The sequence below is a fragment of the Myiozetetes cayanensis genome, unplaced genomic scaffold (genome assembly GCF_022539395.1).
Source record: "Myiozetetes cayanensis isolate MyiCay16 unplaced genomic scaffold, myiCay2020 scf7, whole genome shotgun sequence".
NCBI lineage: Eukaryota > Metazoa > Chordata > Aves > Passeriformes > Tyrannidae > Myiozetetes > Myiozetetes cayanensis.
The window spans coordinates 9,330,839-9,346,130 of NW_026087964.1; the positions used below are offsets into that span (position 1 = coordinate 9,330,839).

General features: G+C 37.7%; 1 protein-coding gene across 4 annotated transcripts in view; it reads left to right on the plus strand.

Annotated features, from left to right (window-relative positions):
• Positions 1 to 15,292, plus strand: part of EVC2 (EvC ciliary complex subunit 2) — a 70,869-nt gene that overhangs the window by 15,771 nt on the left and 39,806 nt on the right. For all 4 annotated transcript variants that reach the window (XM_050338590.1, XM_050338586.1, XM_050338587.1 and 1 more), the window contains exons 7-9: positions 527 to 589; positions 4,028 to 4,162; positions 5,650 to 5,801. In XM_050338590.1, coding sequence (XP_050194547.1) covers positions 527 to 589; positions 4,028 to 4,162; positions 5,650 to 5,801 — 350 coding nt within the window. The remainder of the gene's footprint in view (positions 1 to 526; positions 590 to 4,027; positions 4,163 to 5,649; positions 5,802 to 15,292) is intronic.

Below are 15,292 nucleotides of genomic sequence, written 5' to 3' on the forward strand. Positions count from 1 at the left end.
AAGTTTATAAACATGAGTTATTCTTCACAATTTAGGAGGTCATAGACCTCCTTAAGTAAATTAGGTTTGTGTGTGGTCCTGTAGCTTTTTTTCTACTTTTTATGTTTCTTTCTAGTTTATCTAGGTATCCTGGAAATAGGTGTCCTCCACATACTTACATATCTATTCCTGTAGTCTATAAGAGATTGAAAGTTTTGCCAAATTTTTATTTTAAAATAATTTCTTTTAACAAAAAAATGAATTGGAGCAAAGGAAAAACCTCCTTGCTCATATGTAAGACTATGCACGTTGAGATATACCTCTGTGTGATGAGAAGGGGAGTGTATCCCATAGACCAGCTGCTTCCACATCTGTTAATGTTACTCCTAAGTACACTGCATTTTCCTATCAGATTTATCTTGGCTTTATGCTTAATGAGAAGTATAGCTTATCTTCAAAGAAGAAGCTTTTCTAGAAACTCTGGGCTATTTGCCAGTGGATTCTGCTCTTTTTTTTTTAATAGAGGTAATTTTTTTATATCTCTCAGAATAAAACACATCTCGTATCGTTGACAGCATCGTTCACCATAACTGAAGAGGAAAAGACCAAGGTAAATTCTGTGATTTGGTATTATGTTGACTCTTCTGCTTATACTTCTCACAATCTAAACTAAATCCCAGGAGCTAAGGATGTACTGTAGTCATGTCTCATCACTCAGCTGTTGGCTATTTATCACACAGAAATTCGGTCTTCTCAGGTTTTAAGAGGAAGAAAACGGGTCTCAGTATAAGGGGTCTTTTCTTGTCTTAAAACATAAATATTTAATACAGAAAATCTAAAAATACCATTATACTCATTGCCATGTTTCTTCATTTGAAGAATTGTACAGGCACCAAAAACTGTGGTGAGAAATATGCTCACCTGCTCCTCTCCGCCATGAGAAACCCTTTTGTAAAGATAAAAAGCTGAGGTTATCCTCCAGATCTTGAGAAGGAGTTTCTGTGTGATGCTGATACACAAGCCTGAGAAATAAAACTGCAGTAAGAGTGGCAAACTTTATGTTTGCCTTTCATTTTTCAGAATGAGTAGTCTATTTGGAGATTGTACACAGGGGCTTCTTGTTCCAAGATTCTCTTCTGCTGGGGATCTCTGCCTTCTCAGCTTCTATTATTGTAATAAATGTGTTTCCAGACTTGGCTTTCTTATAATTGAAGATCAAGTGCCCATTCTGTTAAAATGAAAGCCATAATTAAACATGACATAAAGTAAAATTACACGTAAGCTAGAGAATTTATTCTTGGATAAAGATCTAGCAATATTTAAAAGGATTGGACATTTGTATAGCTAAGAATTATCCATGGAATTGCCATAAATGTATTTTTTGGAAACTCTTATTTTTAAAGGTGTAAACCATGCAGTAGCTGACTGGCTTATAAAAATAGCTTCATGAATGCTTTTCTGTAAAGTTCAGTGTGAATTGTTCTGCAGCAGTTTGTGATGTCTAAGCTAGGACTGTAAGGTACATTGGTCTTGGCCCACCGTGAAAATTTCTGCAATCTGTTGCTGTACGTAAAACCTTTTCAGTGTGTTTGGTTTTTTTCCCAACTTGAACCTGATAGTTATACCTCCAAAAGTTCTTTGGGACTATTCCATCGGTGGGTAGAATTATCTCAGCTGCATTTGAACTTAGTAAATGAACAGATTTTTTAATTAAAATGTGTGGTAAAGGTGTGTGGAAAATACTGTAAATTAAAAAAAAAAAAAGCTTAGAAGTTATGGAACACACTATGTTTCACATGCGTGGTATTTGGCTTTGGGCTGTGGCCAAGCATAAGGTGTTTCAGAATGAAATTAGTTTGTGCAAGGAAATTATGATTAGCTGAAAAAGGTGTGACATATTGTATTTCATTCATCTCTTCAGCTGTCAAAAATGCTCTCCATCTCAGATTTATTTATTAAAAATCACTGTTTAGACCTGTTCATGGCTATGTTAAAGCCAACACACATATGTGACTAAGTGGATACAAATTGTTGACTTTGGGGATGGAAAATAGATTACGTAGTCAATGGAAGTGCCATATTAGGTTGGTCCCATCAGCTCTCACATGGTTTGCTTGCACACTTGGCTACTCTGTTGTTCTTTAAAGTTTTACAAAGCCTGTGGATTTCTCTTCTGTGCTGCTGAAAGAAAGTAATTGGTTGCCCGTGACAAGGTAATTTTGTGGGTTATGAGAAAAAATATGAGTGTTGCTTGTCTGAGTGTCTGTGCCAGATGTCTTCCTGTAGTGCTTCAGGGGCTGTGAGTACTCTGTGCCTCTGCCCTTGGCTGGGTGTGTTTGATGCTGAATGGGAAGCTGTAGTGAAAAGGACAAAGGGAAGTTTTCTCATCTAAGCATGTTGTGTGGGATAGATGACAATTACTTTGATCTGATTTTTACGAGGCTGGCTTCCCTCAGAATCATGCAAAGCAGTAGGAGCACAGCAGTTTTTGAGAGAAACTTGGGCCTGTAATGTCTCATCCCACTATTGGGATGGCTTTAGAAGTTAGCTTAGGGAATGGCTTATGTGGCTTACTGGTGGGTCAGTGGTCTGAAGGTTGACCTGCAGGGCCAACACTGGTCCTGACTCTGGCACCTGCCCTGTATCTTCCTCTGTGGTGCTTTCAGATGGCATTAAGCACAAGCTGTGTTCTCCTCCTGGGCTTTGCAGCCCCACAGTGACATGGACTGTCCTTCCAGAGCCCATGTTCTTTAAGTATAAAAAACCAAACCATATAAAGAAACTTAAGCATACTTCTGTCAGATAGAGCAATTTTTGATTCTAAATGTATAATACTGTGAAGTAAAATGTGAATCTTCTTGGAACTGTGAAATAGTAGCCTGTATTGATGTCTGATGATCTTAATACTGACATCATTGCCTCATTCAACTGAAAATACGTTGAAATCAATGACTGCTGAGCAGCTCTACCAGCTTTGAGAAGCTGAACCTGTGAAACAAAGTCTGACATGAAGCAATTCCTTTCAATTAGAGATATGACAGATTATCAATGTATAAAAACATCAGAGAAAAAGAAATAAGCAATAAAGGATAAAATTTGCTAATTAATTGCAATAAACCTTTCTCAAATTGTGGACCATACTTGATTATTGCTTCCTATGCAGAATTACTATTTACTCCATGGAATACTGTCAGATTTCTGCTCCAAGAGATGACCCACCCAGCTTGCAAGCAACATGTAAATTATTTACAGTTCCTAGCCCCAGAAGAGTAATTAGGCTTTGGTGAAACATTATACTAATAGCTGTGCTGTTTTTCGTCCAGAGATCTCATAGAACTAAACAAACACTAAATTAACTTTTGCTACATGGAGCATGAAGTAAAAATTAATTTTTAATGCAATTCAATTTAAAGATTAAGTTAAGAGCTAAAGTGGAAGGGCTGCAAAGTTGTTATCTGTCTCACTGTTCCACTGCTCCTGCTATTCTTTTCTGACTCAGGCTAATGCAGAAACTGCAAGGGTGCACGTAGATTGGGTGGGTTTGTGAACTGTCAGTTACATGTTTATCTTGAACTCATATTTGTACTTTTTCCCTGTGCTCATTTTTATTGAATCAAGAAATGGTCATTAATTAAAGGTAACCAACATCTGACTGACTTTCAGAGCCTCTGAGCAACATCAAATGACATTAATTTCAAAAAGACTTAGATGAGTTTGATGACTTCGGAAAACAGGCTATTAAGTATTGGACACCCAAAAGTCACAGCACGTAAAATTCAATCTGTGGGAGTTTTACTGCTTAGAGTTACACAGGAATTTGGAACGTAACAAACTATGTTGACTTTGAAACCTATGGAAAATACACTTTTTTTTGAAAATATTCATTCAAATGTAGGGATTATATAACATAATGCTGAGAAACCATTTAAAAATAATTTACTAAGTTTCTTACAGTTATAATCTTGGAATTACAGTTATTATCTGATCTTTATATGTATTTAAAAGGTACTTTTAATGTAGTTTTAATGATATGATCTTTTAATTTCAGATTATGTACAGCCATGCCATCACTGCTTCAGGGTTCTTCATCTCTTTTTTCATTTCCCTTGTATTGACATGTGCTGTTTTCCTCATAATTTACCGAACCCAAATATTAAAATGGAGTTTCTGTAGTAAAAACCAGGTGAGTCATACTGTCTGTGAGGGTTTATTTAATTTTTTTTCATCAATCATATCTGATGATATAACTTGCTAGATAAGACAGATTGTCTGAAGAGTTTTTGAAGATAAATAAAAAGCCACCATGTGGTGGATTTGATTCACAGGTAATGTAGGCTTTACCTGTATTCTTTAGCACAATCAGATTTAGAGGTGAGTGTAAGAGTGATAACCTGATGAAAACAACTGCTGTCAGTACTTGGATGTTAGTTCTAGATTGGAGGAAGATTACCTTTTGGCTATTAATTTCCTTTCATATTCTTCCTTTCCTCCTCTCCATCCCTCAAAATTAGAGGCACAATGTCTGGGTTATAAACAGTTGCCAAGGGAGTAGACAACTTGCATTGAACATAGCAGAATTGGGTACTAATTTTTTTCTATTTTTATTATCAGGAACAGAGATTTGAATTTTGGTTTCTTAATTCATTGGATGTGCCTTAATCTCTTGAGTGATTAAGCGAAACAGATGTGTTTGGAGAAGGAGCATTTTCCATGTTCGTTATGCAAGCTCTGCCAGTTTGGAAAAAATATTTCAGTACTTACTGGAACGGAGAAGGAAAATACAGAATCTGATAAATATTAATCAAGTTGGCTCAAACCCATCCCTTGCTTCCATTAATTATTTTTGTATTTATGTAAAGTAGAGCAACTTCAATGGGAGGGAGCTAGAGACTTCAGTCAGAATATTACCATGATGGGAGCAGTCCTCTAAGACAGGTGTGCTGAGGGGTTTGAACCCCTCATCTGCCCAAACAGCCGTGGATCTCTCATCCCTCTGGACTGACCAGAGTAGCCCACAAATCACTTGAAGCCTTATTTCCTGTGGTTGAATATTACACCGTTGATGTTTTATTTATGGTATGTCTGAAAAGTTAATCTCTTTAAATGAAAATGATGTGACTTGTTTCCTTTTACAGAAGAAACTGTGATAATGAAGTAGTGAAAAAGGTCTGGCTTAGTCCTAGCATCAGATATTTATAGTGGGTTTTTTATATAGTAATTTTATTAACCCTCAGTCTCAAAGGCATCTCTCTGAACTGAGTCACTTCCACTATGCATAAGATTAGTTTTTTGTGTTGTTCACTCATAACGCTGTAATCTTACCTTATATAATTTGTATATCAACAGCAATTTTAAAAAAAATTAACCTAGAAAGTTCATAGTGGAAGGTAACTTCCTAGATAGAACACTTGTGAAAGTTATGTTCTCCATTAATTTCTTCATTTGTATTCCAGATCAGTTATATACTAAAAAAGATCAGCCTGAAACAGTAGTCATATATTTGATTTCGGATACATATCTGAATTGCACAACCTCTTTATACCCTCTTCAGCTCTACAGTTTGATGATAAGTAGTAACCTTCTCACTCACAGTTAAACTGCAACAAAATCAGATCAATTACTCATTATAATTTTTTCCTACTTTCTCTTTTTTTGATTTTTTTTTTTTAGGAGGTACAGCATGAACTCAGCCAAAATCACAAGCTGGAGCATTCTCAGTTTAATTCAGGTGATCTCTTCAGTGAAGATATAATTATGAATGACCAAATCATCGATATTCTGTTCTTTGAAGAACCTGGCAATATGCTTCAGGCTTTAGAAGAGTAAGAATTCACTCCTATTGCATCATGTTTATTACATTTATCATCAGTCAAATCTTTGATTTGATTATTTGTCCTTTATTGTTTTGTTATAGTGTCTGTTTAGACATATTACTGCACTACCTGAGGCTTTTGAACTGTTTTAAACAACCATCTATGGGAACTGAAAATTATATTCATATTGCTTCACCTGTAGAAGTCACAACTCTGTCTAGGCCTTAGACATGCAAGACTTCCAATCCAAATGAACATCTGGTTTTGTTTCTGTGGTTCAGTAAGTACAGGGAAACCTTTCTGGGTACGAGGAAATGTTGAAAGGTTGTATTCTACTCTTGTTGAACACATTCTGCCTTCAAACGGGTGGCTTTTGTCCTAGAAAGGAGAGCCCCTGCTGGGTGCCAGCATTACTGTTCAGCAGCCTATTTTGGAAGTACCTGGATCAGAGTCTAAGGTGTGACAGTTTGTAGTGCTTCCAGAAAGATACCACGCAACAGTAGAGCAGAGAAACTCTCTTGATATTGTTGAAAGGCCAGTCAGGGCGGTTTGACTTTAACTGCTGTTAAAGATCATCTGTTCTTCAGCTGAATTTGATAAAAAGGTCTGATGTGAGGACAAGCAGATGTTTATTCAGTCTTACCATGAGCTCCTGGTAAGTGTGGTGAAAGGCAGTATTATGCAACTATAAAATCTGTAGAAACTGAAAAGTTATAGAACCATGGATGTAATTTTCTTTCTTAAAGGGTAACCAACTGCATTATTATTTCCTGTCTTTTCTTGATAATTGAGTACTTATCTCTGTAAATTGCACATTGGTCCTTGCTTTTGTAACTGTATAGCAACTCAGGCTTTGAGAAGACTTATCCTGAAAACCAGTATGTGAATATTAATAAGAATAGGATCAAACATTTTTTTAAAATCACTTCAGTATTAATTTATTTCAGGGATAGTTAGGATCTATCTAGGTTGAAAAAAAAAAAGCTGGACTATTTTCAGATACATTATGGATTAGAAAGGTAAATATTCTCACAAACCTTCAGGTAGGTTTATTTTTTTAACAGAATTATTTCTAAAACTATAAAGCAGGATTCATATCTTAGGTATGTCCAGGGGCTAAAGTTTTTTAATATTCTTATGAAGCTTATGCATATGTCTTTTCCTTCCTTTTGTTTCCTCACAGTTTCTGTTTTCTTTAACTCTGAGTATGTAGAGCATTGCAGTGAATTAAGCAGATGCCCATTAGCAAACGCTCACTAACCTTCTTCACATTCTGAGCTATCTTCTCCTACTTCCAGGATGAGGATAGTAGATAGACCACAAAGGTATTCAGAGTTACAATGATTCCTGCTATGAAAGATGATTGAAATGGTGATAGACATTATTGTGAATGGCTCAGATCAGCCCCTACAGGTCAGTGGTGGGTGCTTCCTAATTCTATTTAGATTATCTCATTTCATGTAGTTTTAAACTGGACCTTCTGTTTAATTCACTGTTACACAGATGTACTTACTGCATTTTTTCTATTCTTTCCCCATTTTTATTGGCACTCATTGAGTATGTGTGTTTAGTTACTCCAAACCCGTTCCTCTCCTCTCTTACTGGTGGTGCAGTTTATCTGACTGAGGGTGGTTCTCTGTAATGTGAATGCCTACACCAGGTTGCCCTGAGTTCCCTTTTTTACTCAGGAGTGTAAAAGAGCTCTTGTAGGATGTGATTATTCTCATCCCTAAGGAGACTTCCAGAAAGTAGTTGTATGGCTGTTGCGTCCACTGACCCGAACTCCTGGAGCCTGGGCTGATCAGCTATAGGGGTCTGGGGGTTGGGTGAGGATCCCAGTCCTGCAGGCTGGTTGGCCAAAAAGGCTGGAGCAGTACTTTAGTGCCTGTATTAGAGACATGCAATGTTTTTTTGCTTTCTTCCGTAGCTTATAATGCACTCCTTGTTTTATCTCTCATTGTTAACACTTTGATATTTAGCTTTGGATGCTTCCTCATCTAATAGTGCTGGTTCCTTATTTGTTCTTCAAGTTGGGGCAAAGCAGTCCATTAATTTCTGAACTGTATTACTTAAGAGTGTCCTTTTAGTGTTGTACTTCTAAACTGTCGTACATTATCTAGGTTTTTAGCTCATAACAAAGGTAAAATATTGTACTGTTGTCTTAGGAGCTTCTTATGACAGCAATCTAGGCTAAAACTAGACCGAAGTAATTGTTCTTGTTACTGAATTGCCTGCTTTGAAGGTAGTAATTTTTAAAACATAATGGGAAAAAGAAAAATGGTGCATTTTTAAGTTATTAATGGATAATTGCAGTGAATTTGAATTCTCTGCCTGAGTGAAATGTTGTAATTTTACTAATTGTGGTCACAAGCAGTTTATTAACAATGTTGCATATTGTTTAATTACATTAGTGACATCCAATAAAATATTTGGATTTTCAGTAAGGAGCAAGGAATGAGGTTTGTTTTGTCTCATAGGAATGGCAGTATACTGAGGATAAGAACTGAGTCTGTATTTTGAGCATATTTTTAGTGTCGTATATATACCAATATGAATGTTAGCATCATAATACTTTTTTTTTTATTGTTATTTTGGGAACCAGGAGTATAGGGGCTTTTGTTAGGGAGATTTTGATTAGATATTTTCAGCCAACCAACATCATCTTGCTTGTATGCTAGCTTGATAATTCCTTCTGCATATTTTGGTGCAGGTATGTTTAATTTTTGTCTACATAACACATATATAAGCTTGGCAAAATAATTGATACATTCTTTTCAAATTGCACTGTCATAGTAAACATGGTTGGAATCATTCTGGTACAAATGAGATAAATAGTTAGAAAAGTAAGAGCCACAGGATGTTTTTGTGTTCTTTGCAACATAGAGCTGTGTTGTCTTTTAAGAAGTGACAGACCCAAATCATTTAGCAGATACATCAGGAGCATGTGTTCAATATTTATGGACAGGAACAGCTTTGTGGTGTCAGGAGGATTGGCTAGAGAACAAAACATACTTTTAATGTTTCATAAGGAGGCTTCTTGGTTACTGATTTTGTGAGTTTTGTCTTAATAAGGCATTTTCCTGATGAACATTATGCAGTAAAATAACTTGGCTTTTATTCTCAGTAGGTTCCTTGCTGTGTATATTGCTGAATATCGGCCCATGGGCAATGAATGGTAATGAGGAGAAGCTATATGACTTGAATATTTGACGTGCACACTAGAAGATCATGTTTCAAAACATTGTGGGTCTCTTTTTCTGTATGTCTAGAACAGAATATGAGGAGAGTTGAGCAGTTGGGGTTTGTGTCCAATGTGATGAGGTTTGACCATGTTCATAGTCTTTTACAAGATATAGATACATTAACGGTAACTTAATTTCTTTAAATGGCTTTCCACTGCTGCAACTTTTCTTTTTAATCTTCATTTTGTACAGCTATGCTTCCTTTAGTTTGTCAGAGCTCTAGCTGAACTTGAACTCCTCTTTGCTGATACACAATAAATGGTGATACAAAATGCCAGTTATACTGGGAAATGAGTAAGTAATATGTGTACATTGCAGCTGATTTTTTCCCTGTGGTAGAGGACACTGAGACCAGTGTACTAGAGAACAGGATCATGTTGTCTCCAGAGAGCTTTGACAGAAAAATAAAACCAATTTACTACCATATTAGAAATTCACTTTTACTTTCTAAATGTAAATTTCTTGCTGTACGTGTCAATTTGAGCAAATGTGTTTTTTTTTTTAACCCTGAATTCAAATGGAAAGTCCCAACCACCCCTACCATAGGCAGGAACACCTCCCACTAGACCAGGTTACTCAAGGCCTTATCCAGCCTGAATTTGAACCTTGTCAGGGCTGGGGTATAAATGATCATATTTGCATAGCTGCTAGACTTGAATATTCCTACACAGAAAATAGTGAGAAAGAGTTACACTATTAGTAAAAAAAAATTAAATGCTAAATTTCTGGTTTTTGTAATTTTGAAAAAGTGTAATTAAAATTCTGGAATTTTAGAAGGGAGAGCATATTTAGTAATCTGTTTTTGTGAAATGTGTACAATATGGGAATACACCTGTACATAGTAATCTCATTGATATAACCAGTGAGATGCAGTGAATGCACATGCTATAAACTCCAAATCCTGCATTTGTGCTTCTGTGTTATGAATGCTTTAATAAAGTTGACAGGTATGTAAACTATACTTTTTTTTCCATCAAAGAAGCTCAAATGCTTAATATGTGATAGGAACCTATAGGACAGGGGAACTGAAGAAAGCAAGTAATTTGAAATTAATGAATACATATCTTTTTTCATCCTAAAAATGTCACTTTTCTTTGATGTTGGCTAACTGTGAAGTGTTCAGAATTACATGGGTCATTTCTGCTGTCCACCCGGACCATTTGTCTTATCCAGAAAAGAGTCTCCTTTTGAGAATTATGCTGTGAGTGATACTTTATTCCATATCATTTTGAAAGAATACTCGCCCTGTCTGGGTAGATCAGAAGAATCTGAGTAGATCACAGCAAAATCAGGAAGCTCCTCGGGCATTAATGCGTAATGCATATAGCCATAATATTTATTTATGCTTTTGTTAGTATCCAGGCTGAAGTTGATGCTTTTGACATGAGTGGTAAAATGTGTGATGACTTCACTGGAAGCAGGACTGGAATGTTTCTTACACTCTTTTTGCGTTAGTTGTTTTTCAGTGAAATAACCATTTTCTGAGTTTTGTTGCAACAGCTGTATTGTAGGTAGCTGTATTTTTAAAATGGATTTTCTGAAGATCTCTGATTTATCAGATTTCTAATTTTTTGCAAGCAATGCAAAGGTTTTCAGTCTCTTAAATGCTGTAATGTTTTAAATTTTTTTAAAACAGATTAAGAATTGAAATACCTTTCTTTATATTGCTGTGGAGAATTAAAGGAATTTGATAGTTGAAACTGCTGCCAAATCTAATGCATAGACTTTTAGCAGGTTTTCATAAAGCTTTTTGTTTTCTGAAGAGCTATTGCTCTCTCAGCTCAATTTATCATCTTTTTCAATTTTTTTTTTAATTATTATTTTTTTGCTATATAGCATAGGAATCCTACTTGTGGTTTTGTTAGCATTCTGACTTCTTCTGGCAAGCTAAACTTAACCTCTGACTCATCCATGTGAAAGCATCCTTAGAAAATCATGTACCTTTCTTAGCAATTTCGTTTACTGGTGTGATGTCTTGCATTCTCTGTGGGCTCGTGTGTGAGCTGTGCTGAGTTTACGCTTGGCTGTGTAAGTGTCACAGGACTGACAGATGAAGTGTCCCAGTTCAGAGCTGGCTGCAGGCCAGTACAGCTACTGGTGTAGCACAGACATCTTCAGACCTCTCTGTCACAGCGTGGCAGCAGGCAGAGACCAGGGAAAGGCAACACACTCCACTCTGGCAGAGGAGGGTTGAATAATTTGGGTTTGGGCAGTCTGTAGCTGTTGGTGGCTGTTCAGACCTCGAGCCATTACCACTGCTTCTGCTTGAGCACAGTTTTGGTCTCTTGCAAAGGTTTGTGCCTTGTCGTGCTGCAGCCTGTGTAAATCCCTGCCCTGAAGTGTTTGCAGTCTCTGTTGAGACTGCACCCAGTAGTAGGAGAGCATGGGGAGCAGAGGAGGGAAAAAAAGGAGGGAGAAGCTGAGGGCAGGAAGCTACAGGGGCTGCACAGAGGGTCAGCATTGACATGGTACTTTAAAAAACCAATAACAAAACACAACAACAAACAAACAGACAAAAAAAGCAGGAAAACCCAAAACAGTCTAACATACTGATATAGTATTACTAACCCCTCAATAAATGGATGATTTAGGAAACAAACCACATCAGCAGCTTTCAAAGACCTCTGATGCCCATTATACTTGAATTGACTTTCTTTGCTTACTGTTGCTAAAGCCAGCACTGCAGGGACTGGTTTCTGTGATTCTCCTTGTCTGACCCTTTCTCCATCTTCACTTCTCTGAAGTATGACAAGACAACACAGACAATAACCTGGGCTTTGTCCTCCTTTTTCCTTCTTCACTGCAGCTGTGCCACTGTCACTGTGCCCAGGGGTACAGGACATGTGCTGCTCTGGCTCAGGCTGTAACAGTGGATGCCACTGAGCCGGGGGCACTTGTCTGTCTGTCTGTCCGTCCGTCCTTCCCTGTTTGCTTTCCTCTCTTCATCAGGAGTTGGTGCAGCTGCTGTGCCTTGGGGCTCTGAGTCACTGCTGCAGTGGGAACAGTGGAGACAAACCATCCACAAATGGCCCTAAATTACATGCTTTTCAGGAGCACGTGTGTTACAAAGCAATACTTTTGCAAAAACTGCTACCTTGGAGCTCAGGTCTCCCCTGCATCCTGTTGTAATACATATGCTACTAATTGGCAAATGAGAGGTGAGCCTTCTGAAAATGACAGGTTTTTGTTTTGGTGAGAAAATGTTTCTCTCCCTTTTAGACTTCAGAAAGTTGTGTCATAGTAGTTCCTTATCTTTGTGAAATCAGAATTAGTTTTAAAGATGTGTTTGAAAGCCATTAGTTATTTTTAGGACTGTTAAATTCAGCAGCTATTAATTCTCCTGTTTAAAAATTCCCTCTGTGGGCCTGCAATTTGAATAATAAGACTTAAAGACACAATTACTTGGTCGTTAATGTGAGGTTTCCTTTTTTTGTAGTGTGTTGTGTTTTGGGGTTTTTATAAATTAACTGTGTTTGCTTTCCTGACCCTAGCTGCTTTCCTGTGTTCTTTTATTAGGTCTGTGGAGGACATCTGTTGCACGGGCACTCTCTCTATTTCTCTGTATCTGGTATCTGGGATTCTCCCCTTCCAGGTCTTCTCTGGCAGATCTGTATATCCTCTTCCTCTTCATGTGAGTGAAAAATCTTTACACTTGCTATTTGCAGTTTTCATTTTCTGTGTGTCTGTTCACCTTCCCTTGCCCCACCTTTCCTCCTTTTGTGCCATCTACCTTCTGTACCATCCTCATCCTTTTTCTTCATGCTTTGTCCAACAGGAGCTTTGATCTTTTTCATCAATAGGTTGCCAGCAATTACCAGTGCTTCATTAGCTTTCATGTTTCTATGGTGCTGAATATGCTCAGGAAGTGAGGTGAGACCTTTTAAACATCAGTTGCTTTAACAAGCACAGTGCAGAGCATTTAAAGCAACTTATTAAATGTACCTTGGCTTGAGGAGAAACAGTGTTGGGCTAGAATTTTTTTTTCTACGTATAACGAAACATTGCACTTTTAATCTGTATGATTGTAAATGTTGTTCTTCTGGTAGACTTGAATGAAACCAAATTAAAGCATTTGGTTTATTATATGTACTTGATTCCTGTGTTGTAGTGACTGCTAGTGTTTAAAACACCAAGACTTCCTAATGCAGCATATTAGGCCTGCCCTCAGCCTCTCTATTCTGAGTAAGAGCTTGAGTCAAGGTTTCTGGTGCATGTGATGAGCTTGTCTCACTCCTGCTGGCTGCTGTGCAGAGATCACAGACCAGAGGCAGAGCAAATCACATGGAAGGTAGATTACAAGTGTTTTAAAGAGACACAGCTTTTCTTTAACTGCCACTGAAGAAAGGTAACAGTCTGGCTGCTGTCTTCCAGGATGTGACCTGGGAGAGCTGTGATTTGTAATTACTTTTCTCCATGCCGTTACCCTTGGATTGGTGGAACAGTTCATGTTCTTCTTCTCTTTCACTGCCTTCTTCGCAGATGTGCTGTCAGGAAAATGAAGAGTGAAAGTTACAGGTTATATATACCTGACATGAGCCTCATTGCTCGCTTGCTGACACACCAGCATCAGGTGAACTACCCCACTGCTCCTGCATTTCACATCGTGTGGAGTAACTTGGGTACTGTAGTTTTTGTGGGTGAGAGAGAGCGTGGAAATCTCGCTCAAAATGAAATCAGGTTGAGTCTATAATGACTTGCAGGAAATAGGAAGAAATGCTGTGGGAAGACTGAGGGAAAGACAATAGGAAGTGTGATGATTTGGGCTTTTATTGTTGGGATCACTGCTGAAGAAGACTGGAAAAGTAACAATTAAGGAGGTGGGTGAAGAATGGCTTAATCTTTTTTAAAGCATGCTTTAAAAAAACCCTGTATTTGTGATAAGGAATAAATGATATCAGTGTGGTAGAACTGTGAAGTGTTGCTCTACAGGGAGAGAGAAGGAGAATTCTGTCTTTCACATCTCAATAATAAAGGGTTAGTAGGTACTGGGACCACCATCTATCAGTGCATGCATGAAGAACAGAAAAACAATAACTAAGGAACTTGTTATTCCACCAAACAGAGAGCAGGGGATTGAAACTAATCAAATTCCAACTAAGGATGAGCTTAGAATTTTCAGGTCTTAGAGAAATTATCTAATGGAACAATTAATTAGCGTTGTTTAGTTTTCTGTTAGGGGATGCTTGAAAACCAGGATGAGATATGTCTCACAGAAAACAGATATGCTTTAATTAACTCAGAGCTGCTGAACTTAAAGCAGGAGGTAAAACAGAAAAATAGATCTGGTGGCTTGGATTTTACAGGCTAGTCATGAATTGGTGAATTTGTGAAGGGAAGCCTTCTACCACTTGCCTCACAGTTGTTAGGGAAATGTTACAGCATAAAGCTCCCATTTTCTGCATTCTTGTTTTTATTTAAATGCATTTGCACAACACTGCGATATTTTTTTCAAGTTGTTATAAACAAACAGCTTGGTGGTAGCTGGCTGTGTCAGCAAAAGTACTAGGACTATAAACAAAATTACTTAAGAGAAAATACACATCTGCATTGCCCATTTAAAGTACTTACTGTGGTGCTTCAGCATCCTGTCACCCTGATCGTGCCATCACCTGCCCTCTGTGGCTGCCCTGCTGTCCTGGAGTGCAGATTGTCCCCAAGCAGAGGGAGCAGATCAGCACCCTGGGCCACTTGTCTATGAATGTAGGTGAATGCCACCCAAGAAGGCTGTGTACCTTCAGGTGGTGTCCTGCAGTATTCATCTGTACACAGCACAACGAATCTGGATGGTTGTGTTGTCTTGGGGACGTTAGAGCCAATATTAGCTCTTACAGGATCTTCAGATAACTATGAAGAAAGTTTCAGGTGCATGAAGTTTCAATTGCAGGGATTCCTGTTCCTGTATGGAAGGAAGAGGGGGTAAAATGGAGGAGGTTTTGTAGCTGCAACCAAACAGCCCTGCAGCAGATCACCAAGAGGAGTATGGCTATCACCAATGTGTTTCTGTGCTTTTGAAAGACTGCAGCAGGAAAATCTGTTTGTGATAGATTATCACAACTTAAGCTAATGTCTTCTAAATACTTCAAGTATTTGATTCATTGTAAGAAAACAATTCTATCCCATTGATTTCTAGATAGGGAAAATACATCTCTGATGTTAACAGAGGGGAAATGATAGTAATATTTCACTGATTTGGTTAAACTTTATTTCCTTAGATAAGGAAAGGGAAGTCTGACAAAAAAGTGAAGTCTTTCTAGATGT